The sequence below is a fragment of the Diabrotica undecimpunctata genome, chromosome 4 (genome assembly GCF_040954645.1).
Source record: "Diabrotica undecimpunctata isolate CICGRU chromosome 4, icDiaUnde3, whole genome shotgun sequence".
In the NCBI taxonomy this organism is placed as follows: domain Eukaryota; kingdom Metazoa; phylum Arthropoda; class Insecta; order Coleoptera; family Chrysomelidae; genus Diabrotica; species Diabrotica undecimpunctata.
In genome coordinates this window covers 2,277,012-2,287,212 of record NC_092806.1, presented here as the reverse complement: position 1 = coordinate 2,287,212, position 10,201 = coordinate 2,277,012, and the positions used below count along the sequence as shown (strand labels likewise).

General features: G+C 36.5%; 1 protein-coding gene across 1 annotated transcript; it reads right to left on the bottom strand.

Annotated features, from left to right (window-relative positions):
- Positions 1 to 2,089: 2,089 nt before the first annotated feature.
- LOC140439040 (uncharacterized) lies at positions 2,090 to 4,451 on the bottom strand. Its single transcript, XM_072528679.1, has 4 exons — positions 4,340 to 4,451; positions 3,986 to 4,040; positions 2,995 to 3,064; positions 2,090 to 2,298 (listed from the first exon to the last, which is right to left on the bottom strand). Exons 1-4 carry the CDS (start codon positions 4,377 to 4,379, stop codon positions 2,140 to 2,142), a joined length of 324 nt encoding a protein of 107 aa, XP_072384780.1. The 5' UTR covers positions 4,380 to 4,451; the 3' UTR covers positions 2,090 to 2,139.
- Between the last annotated feature and the right edge of the window lie 5,750 nt (positions 4,452 to 10,201).

Genomic DNA, 10,201 nt, shown 5'->3' with positions numbered 1-10,201 from the left:
ATACAGATCTCGACTGAATACAGAACCTGACATTCGATTGCAGTTTTCCCACATTCAACTAGATATTACTAACCTGTGCAAATTAAGACAATCATATTGTTCACATTAAAATGAAGACCATTAAGTTTTTTAAGATTTTAGATATAGGATATGCATGCGTGTTTATTATATTTTTGTTTTTTGTTATATGTAATTTCTTAGTTTATTTAAGTTTTTATTTAAATTTAAGAAATTCTAAGTTTCTTAATTCTCTACGATTGATTCTAAAAACTAATATCTCTCGTTCTTTGTGGCAGCTATATAGGTTTTAGGTGCCACATGCCAACAGAATTTCTGTTCTTAATAGTGCTCCTCAATGAAAAAACTTTATTACTGCATTAGAGATTTGGTTTACAAAATAAAAAATTAAAGTTAATAGCGAAAAATTCGCTCAAATCACATTTACAACAAGAACACGTACAAGTCCACGAATTAATCTAAACAATGCCCTCATTTCCGCTAAAGATGTTGTGAAATATCTTGGGTTGCATTTAGACCCAAAGCTCACCTGGAAGCAACACACTAAAACTCAATATAAAATTAAAACACATAAATTGGTTACTTGGCAGAAAGTCACAACTGTCAATGGAGAACAAAATATTGCTTTACAAAGTCATATTATATCCAATATGGACTTACGGCTAAGAACTCTGGGCTGTAGCAAGCCTTCAAACACAAAAATTTTTAGACCTTTTAATTAAAAACACTGCGTATGATAGTTAATGCCCCTTGGTATGTGAGCAATACAACGACCCACAATGACCTACGAGCATCAATCGTAAAAGATGTCAAATCAAGTCAATGTTGTCATCACATTTACCAATTACTCAATGTACTGTTTATTAGTAGATTGTATATATGCATTTAAAAATAATGATAAAAAAAGACTTATCTAAAGAAAATAATAGAACACAACAAAATATCACAAGAATGGATATCAAGTTTCAGAATTATTTAGCCTAGGTATATTACTATGATACTATAAAAAGAAATAAAGTATATGAAGCACTAGAATACTTTAAATTCCCACCAAAAATAGTAAGACTAACTAAATGCATACTCAATGATACTAAAAGTAGGGTCATGTTAGAAGGACGGGTTTCGAATAGCTTTATTACCAATAGAGGTCTGCGTCAAGGTGACCCGTTATCAAAAGATATTTTCAATTTGATCTTAGAGAAGATTTTACGAGAATGTAACATCTACACTAGAGGCACAATATATTATCACAGGCATCAATGCGTAGCATATGCAGATGATTTTATCTTAGTAACAAGGAGACCTGCAGAATTAAGAGAAATCTTTACTAGAATAGAGAGAATAGCCAGGGAATATAGTTTAGAAATAAACGAAGAAAAAATAAAATATATGGTGATGAGGGGAAACAAAAATCATCTAGGAAAGTCCTTTAAGATACAAAGCCCAAGTAAAGAATATAACTTTGAAGTTGTTAGCCAATTCGATTACTTGGGAGTGACACTAACAATTAAGAACGAAGAGAACCAAGAAATCATAAAAATGAATGGCCAAAGGTAGTAAGAGTACTGGGAGCCTGACTAAGATACTGAGGTCGAAGATAATATCCAGAACAGCAAAAAAACGAATATATACAACAGTTATCCGACCTACAGTACTCTATGCTAGCGAGACCTGGACACTAAATAAAGATATGGAAGTAAAATTAGATACATGGGAACGAAAAATTCTTAGAAGGATATATACGGAGGTGTAAAAGAGGGGAATATCTGGCGAAGAAGAACGAATGAAGAAATAATGCAAATATATGGGCAACCAAAAATAACAAGACTCGCTAAAATTTGAAGATTAAGATGGCTCGGACATATAGCAAGAATGAAGGAAGGAAGAGTAGTCAATGAATTAATAAACAGGGAGGCTGGTACAAAAAGAAAAAGAGGCCGCCCCTGAAGAAAATGGCTGGAGTCCCAAAACTGCCAAAACTTATTTACTTTAAATTTGAATACTAATAAAAGAAGGAAGTAATATTTTGACTAAAAGGGTAAACTTTTTTTCTTTTAATGATAACAAAAAATTTATTTTGTTTAAAATTTTTATTACTGTAATAATTTATCTAATCAGTCTCTAACAGAAGTCCAAATGTTCGCATACTTCCTGAGGTGTACGTTTGTGTAGCTCTTCAAAAATTCTGTCGGTTTTTGGAAGTAAGTTGTGGTCGCAAAAATCTCTCAATTCACCTGGTAAAATGTTGCATAGTACATCTGCGTCTCTTTCAACTTCGTCCTGCAAGAATAGAAAATTTAATTGTAGTTAAAATGAATTTAACCAATGTATGAATTATAAATAAAATTATAATTATAAATTAAAAACCAAACTAATAAATTTGTTACAGACTATCCTTTTCCCAATAAAAGAGTAAAAGAAAATTATTAATAAAAACAAAAAGGAATATAAAAGCGACTCCAAAAACCCTAGGTAATTAATTTACCATGCAGCCGACATGAAAATAATTATTTGATAAAAAAATAGATAAAGGACAGCATTGTAAATTTAGGTATTAATAAAAAAATCTAATACATCATAAGAAAACTACAAACTCAAGATAGTCAAAAGTTGAGTATAAGTGAAGCCACAGCAACAAGAAACGTGTCTTCCCATGTAAAAGTTCATAAGAAAACACTAATATTGATTTTGATCATTTAGACGAATTTTTGGTGACGGCGCATCCACCAAAATATTAGTGGTTCCACATTGAGAATATAATAATACTGATATAAGAACAGAAATAAAATGTGTTTCTATTTATGTTTAATATACAGCTTTAGTAAACATTTTTGTCTAGTATAATTTCTATGGTTTTTAAAATAATTGTTAAACATGAAAGGGTTAAAAATAAATTCAGCATTCACGCACGCAAATTTTCACACACAAAGTATACACTCAAGTTATAAACAAGTATATACTTCTCATTAATCTTACCAATGGTAATCTCTGATCGACGTAATCCTTGATAACAGTTGCAAATGTTATGCAGGAGTCGCAAGCAAATCTGTAAAGAAAATACTTTTTCTATTATTTGAATTAAACGACAATATTAGACTTAAGACTATGGTGGTATTATCAACGTTTAAATTTACCGTATTTAGTAATACAATTTATATAAAAGATGCCTTATTGATCGTTTTTTCTTATTGACTGTATCGGTGATTTTAAAATAGGTATCTTCTTAGCTATTTTCAAAATATTTTCAAATATTATTTGTGATTAGCATAATTTTTTTTATTTACAAAAACCCGTTTCAACCTAATAAGTATATTAGCGGAACTTCATCTTTTTCTTCAAGTGCTATCTCCGCGGCGGAGGTCGGCAATTATCATAGCTATTCGGACTTTTGAGATGGCTGCTCTAAAAATTTGATTTAATGTACATCCGTACCCCTCTCTCATTAGCGGAACGGTAACAATTAATTACTTTGCTTAGTAAAATAAACTCTTTTAAAAGCAAAAGTAGGTTATCTATAGTGTTTTTTGACTATAAAATATTTTTAGGACTGTTTGTCAAATGGTTAGGTTAGGTTGGGTTAAGAGATCGAAGACCTTCAAAATAAATATGATCTGTTTAACCTACACAAGAAAGTTAAAGAACTGGCAGGACGAAGAAATTAAAATCCCATTGATGTACTTCTGGATAGACACGGGACTGCTATAACACAGACTAAAGAGAAAGTACAAAGATGGGCAGAATATATCAACGAAACCTTAACAATAATTTTTTTTTCTTCTGGAAAAATAAAAATATCAAACACGTCCACTAATTTTTTAAGATATTATATTTAAAAATTTGGTATACCTGTTTGTTATATTTTAATATTTCATAGACGTTAAACAGCTTTATAAAGTATTAATAATAAAACAGTGCAAACTGATAAATTCCGCATTAAGTTGAGTTTTAGATCGGTGATTTTACTTACTCATTGTCAGGCTCTGGTTCTGGCTCATGGGTTCTTTGGGCGTAGACGGTAAGACCTAAAAGTAGATAATTGTAGCATATTAAATAACTATTTATTCATTCTTGAATAAAAACACATACAAATAAATGACACTTAGACTGTTAGAGTTCAGAAAAGTGCGGCAAGTGATAGCTCTCACTATTTGTTACGTTCAAAGATCCACTTCGCAGTCTTAAGACAAAAGACAGAAACACATAGAGACATAAACAATAAAAAAAGCTTAAACAACGAAATATTGATCTACTATACAAATATCTACCATCTAATAGTACCAGTGAAAAATTGTAAAACAGTATAAAAAATATCTTAACTTACCGACGCAAAACAAAAGACTTAATACCAATGTGGTCTTCATGTTTAATAATTGTATTTTACAATGATATGGACTGTCGGTATAGCTTTATATATAAAAAGTCAGCCACTTAATAGAAGGACGACTTAAATATTATCTTCTTCAGATTATTGAGACTCAATACTATCTTTTTGAATTTATTAACTTTGGTTTACACAAACGATAATATTAATTGTAACAATAACAAATTATTTAATAAATGATAACACTTCTTTGGTGCAAAACAAAAATTTTGATTTGGTTATTGATAGAAGTAATTTGCATTATGAATGATTTGCTCTTCATTGATTCTATAATTAAACAAATATAAAAAACGTCATACCAAAAACTGTTTTTCTTTAAAAACCGAGACAGATTTATAAATGAATAAGTTATTTACACTGTTTTTTAAGTTTTATTGATCACTAAACTGTGCTTTTGTTTAAATTATTTATTTATTCATAAATGTTTTTCTAATAAGGATTTACAAATTAGTGGTACATATTTATAGCACTCACCTATAAAGAACCAGCAAAAAATATTTAAAATCCAGAAGGAAATTACTATATGAAATAATATATCGTTTAACTTAAGAGACCAAAAAATAAAACAGGTGCTGAAAGAGAAATAAATAGATATTTGCGTTCTATGTAAAACAAAAAAAAAAGAAAATTGACAATTAAAATTAGGTGAGTTAGGTGAATATTATAATTTATACTGGAGCAGTAAAAGAAAACAAGGCAAAAAATGGGTAGCCTTATTAATACACCAATGGTATTGTTGTGAATTTATTAAAAGGTTCAATATTTATAACACTTACGGATTTAATTTATTTCTTTATTTATATTAACTTATCTGACAATAATTTATTATATCCGTACGTACAAATTCGCGAGCGCGGGTCTTGAGTATTAACTGTCTCTCCATATAAAAATGTTGTATTTATATACGAAATCCTGATATACTGGAATAGTCGAGAACATCAAGTTGGAGAATTCACCATAATTTGAATCTAGACTTCCACCGAAATTTCTACAATAAAACAGAATAATTAGTCATAAAAGTTAGGCCAGTATATTTATCGTAACATTGCCCCCCTCTTAAAAGATGGTTCCTCCTGGAACCTTGTCGAGACTGGAACCGGAACTGTATGCTGGTATCGGCAACTGGACCCTCTTTTACAACTTCCAGTTGTATAAAAATGACAAGGGACGGTTTTCTCTCCGCACCAGTAACTATGCGGATTGCAACAGACTAACACCTGGACTTCGGTGTCTTTAAAGATCTCCTCCACCATATTTCGGATAACCCTCCAATCTAATTGGCGGCACTCCAACTTTGGCATGGCTAACTTTTGCACGTCGGACTCTAGTACGTGCTCTCTCAATTGAAGTAAGGCTTCCCATACATCTCGGTAGGTAGGTTGGTCACGGGCAGTGTCTTTTGTTACCAGGTAGAAAAGGTAACGTGATGCATCTTGGAGTTTCAAGGTTTTACCGGGAGCTGGCACCTGGCATTGAAGTTCTGCAACTCGACCAAACTTCCTTCGAAAGACGGATGCCAACCCTGGTGCGTCTTTGATACTGGCCGGGATGGTAAGGGCCAGCGAGTAGTCATCGGGGAGCGCGAGTAGATCTTGCTTTTCTTCAGTGGTAACACCATGTCTTGCTTTACCGGTACCTCCATAGGCACCCATGAATTCCTCAAACGTGAGGTCAAACACATCTTGGACTTGGTTTACTTCCACTTCTTCATCTACGTCGTGGTCACCTTCGAAAGATGCCAACCGGTTATGGTGTACTATCATCGGCTTTCCCCTCGGAATCTTGCTTATTCGGTAGATGACATCGTTGATCTTCTCCATGATGAGGTATGGACCTTCCCAAAACTGCTGCAGTTTGGGAGAACAACCTATTCGCTTCTTGGGATTATACAGCCATACTTTGTCGTTCTTCTTAAAGCAACCCTTTTCGGCTTGTGTATCGTACCGTTTCTTCATTCGGTCGCTAGCGATCTGAAGGTGGGAACGGACCAACTCATGTACATCGTCCATTCTTCTTCGTAATTCGATCACATAATCTTCACCTGCTACATCTTCTCCAGGTCGACACCCAAATTCTAGATCACAAGGTAGTCGCATTTCGCGTCCGAATAGGACTTTGGCTGGTGTCTGGCCTGTTGATTCGTTAACAGCAGATCTGTAGGCCATTGTGAAGAACGGAAGGTATTGGTCCCAGTCTCGCTGATGATCGGACACCATCTTTGTCAAATACTTGCCAACTGTCCTATTCATTCGTTCTACCATACCATCCGATTGCGGATGATACGCGGTAGTTCTTGTTTTCTTCATGCCTAGTCTATCACATATTCCTTGGAATAGATCACTTTCGAAGTTCCTGCCTTGATCACTATGGATCTCCAAAGGCACTCCAAATCGGCTGATATATTCTTGGATCAACTTATCTGCAACGGTGGCGGCCTTCTGGTCTGGAAGTGCGTAAATCTCGACCCACTTAGTGAAGTAATCCATTACTACCAACATGTACTTGCCCCCATTTTCACTTTCTGGAAATGGCCCTGCAATGTCCAAAGCTATTCTTTCAAACGGGCTTCCAACATTATATTGTCTCATAGGAGCTCTCCTTTTCCGGTGAGGCCCGTTACTCGTAGCACAAATAGTACATTTCTTACACCAGTCTTTTACGTCGTCGGAACTGTTCATCCAATAAAACCGTTCCCGAATTCGCTGAAGGGTTTTCCTTACACCAAAATGCCCTCCCGATGGACTGTCGTGTAACTGACGAAGTACTTCGGCTATTCTGCTCTTTGGGATCACCAACTGTCTTCTCTTCTCTGAACCGTCATCATTTTCCAGGACTCGTTTAAGCAAGCCATCTTCGATGATAAATGAGTCCCACTGGGCCCAATACGTCTTAACTACTGAGCATAGGTTTGATATTTCCTGCCAAGGTGGTCGACGGTTTTCCTCTTTCCATTTTCGGATTTTCTGTATAACTGGATCTCTCTCTTGTTCTTCCCTTATCTTAGTAGGCATCCAGTCGTCGTTGACAATCGTCGTTCTTAGCACTGCTGCTTCCTTGGATTCCGTTTTGTTGCAGTGGGGACACTCTGCTGGGCATGGCCTTCTGGAAAGAGAATCAGCGTTTCTGTGGCTAACTCCGGCTCGGTGCTCAATCTTAAAATCGTATTCTTGGAGTCGTTCGATCCACCTGGCTATCTGACCCTCTGGATTCTTAAACTGCATCAACCACTTAAGGGCGGCATGGTCGGTTCGGATTAGAAACTTTCTGCCATAGAGGTATTGATAGAAGTGCTCTACTGATTTAACTACTGCTAGAAGTTCTCTCCTCGTGACGCAATAATTCCGCTCAGGTTTTGAAAGAACTTTACTAAAATATCCGAGGACTCGTTCCTGTCCTCCTTGAATCTGAGACAGCACTCCTCCAATTCCCACATTACTTGCATCTGTATCTAAGATGAACTCTCCTTCTGGCAGTGGATACCCTAAAATTGGTGCTGTTATTAAATGCTTTTTCAAGGTCTCAAAGGCATTTTGGCAGTCTGTATCCCAGCGGTAATCTCTTGCTTCCTCCGTAAGTCGCGTTAATGGCTTAGCGATATCTGCAAACTTCTTAATAAACCTCCGGTAGTAAGTACATAGTCCAAGAAAACTTCTCACTTGATGTTTGTCAGTTGGTTTTGGCCATTCCTTAATGGAATCGATTTTTCCTTTATCCACGGCCACTCCTTCTTTACTGACTATATGACCCAGATAATTGACTTTACCTTGAAATAGCTGGCACTTCTTGGGGTTTAGCATCAATTGGGCAGCTTTAAGTCGATTAAAAACGTTTTCTAAATTCCTCAAATGATCTTCGAATGTCTCCCCCAAGACGATTATGTCATCTAAATAAACCAGGCATGTTTTCCAAGATAACCCTCTCAACACATTTTCCATAAGCCTCTCAAATGTCGCAGGAGCATTACAAAGTCCAAATGGCATAACGTTGAATTGCCACAATCCAGATCCTCTGGTGAAGGCTGTCTTTTCTTTATCGACTGGGTCCATTTCTACCTGCCAGTATCCAGACTTCAAATCTAAAGTAGAAAACAATTTACTTCCAGCCAATGTGTCCAATGTGTCATCGATCCGAGGCAGAGGATAACTATCTTTCTTGGTAACGTTGTTCAGCAAACGGTAATCCACACAGAACCTCGTCGTTCCGTCTTTCTTCTTAACCAGGACCACCGGAGAGACCCATGGACTCGTAGAAGGTTCTATCACCCCGTCTTTCTTCATTTCCTGAACAATCGTTTCAGCTTCCTCTCTCTTCGCCTGTGGTAATCGTCGAGCTGTTTGACGAATTGGCTTAGCATTACCAGTATCAATTTTATGCTTAACAACGGTAGTTCTTCCCGTCTTTCCTCCTTTCGGTACGAAAATATCACGATACTGCCGCAGAAATTCCCTTAATTTTCTTTTCTCCATCTGATTTAGAGACTGTCCTGCAACTGCAACCATTTGGTCGAATTTGTCGTTGGAATTATCAGATGTTGTCGCCTGACGGATTATGGATGTCACAGGTACACAAAATCCTACTTTTGTCTCTTTCTTTATGGTCACTGGGTAGTCGTTGACATTGATAAGTCTCACAGGAATTTCTTTAGCCGAAGTCACCAATTCCTTTCCAATTATGATTCCACGACCAACCTCATCGTCGTGGTTCCAAGGCTCCATCATAACAGGTCTCCCTTCGTCTACAATTCCCTGTAGTCGCGCTACTATGATCGTTTCGCTTCTCGCAGGCACGACTGTATCTTCTGTAATGGCTGCTTGCACAGTGTTGTCATTATGTGGATGGAGAAATACTTCCTCGTTGCCAACTTTGATTACCTTATTCTTAAAATCCAATTGGAATCCATGCATATTCATTACGTCCATTCCTAATATAACATCCTCTTCGATGTCAGCAACTATAACAGTATGGACAAACTTTTCTGCTCCAATCCCCAATTGTACCTGGATTTCTCCATGAATGTTGGCATTTTCACCTGTAGCGGTCCGAAGTCGCAACCTCGTTGGTAACAGTTTCTTTCGGCTGTTTATAACTGTCGGGCGTATAATGGTTCTGGTCGCTCCGGTATCCACCAACAACGTATGCTTTTTACCATTTATGTCTCCATCTACATATACACTATCTTCACGACATTTCAAAGAAGCTATTAGTATAAGAGGGTCTTTGGAAGAGTTCCGGGTCGAAGCTGCCCCCCTAAGGTTGACTCGTTCTGGTTTTCCTGATGGTGAGTTTCTTGATTTTATGGTCTTCTTTTTCTTGCATGTCATGCTTTTCATCAAATTAAAGAGCTGGTCAAGTTTATCTTCATCCCCTTCCTCTTTTACAGTCCTAACTTTACTGTAACCGCCAGAGGCCTGCGTAGCTGACTCGTATTCGAGGGCGGCGGATAAAACATCAACCAGCGTCTTGTGACGAGCTAATCGTAGTGTTCTCTGCATTTCATGATCACGAAGACCATCAATAAACGTTTGAACGGCCAATTTTTCCATCATGTCTTCGGGAGCTGTTGGATAAGCATATCGTACTAATCTGGCAATATCTACCTCATATTCTTGAAGAGCCTCATCTTTCTTCTGTCTACGATTTTTAAGCTGCGACTGATATACATGTTCCAAATGTTCGTGGCCATATCGCATATTTAACCTCTTCTTCAGTTGTTCGAAATCATCGGTCTCCTCTACGGCTATGGTCTGAAGCACATCTAAGGCATCTCCTCGAAGAGCGATAGTCAGGTTTACAGCCTTTTCT

Bases quoted from the DNA above. Each gene is read 5' to 3' on its own strand.
- LOC140439040 (XM_072528679.1), bottom strand. From the start codon at position 4,379: ATGAAGACCACATTGGTATTAAGTCTTTTGTTTTGCGTCG. The intron at 4,041-4,339 runs GTAAGTTAAGAT...ATCTACTTTTAG, and splicing joins AAGTCTTTTGTTTTGCGTCG to GTCTTACCGTCTACGCCCAA. The intron at 3,065-3,985 runs GTAAGTAAAATC...TTTTCTTTACAG, and splicing joins GAACCAGAGCCTGACAATGA to ATTTGCTTGCGACTCCTGCA.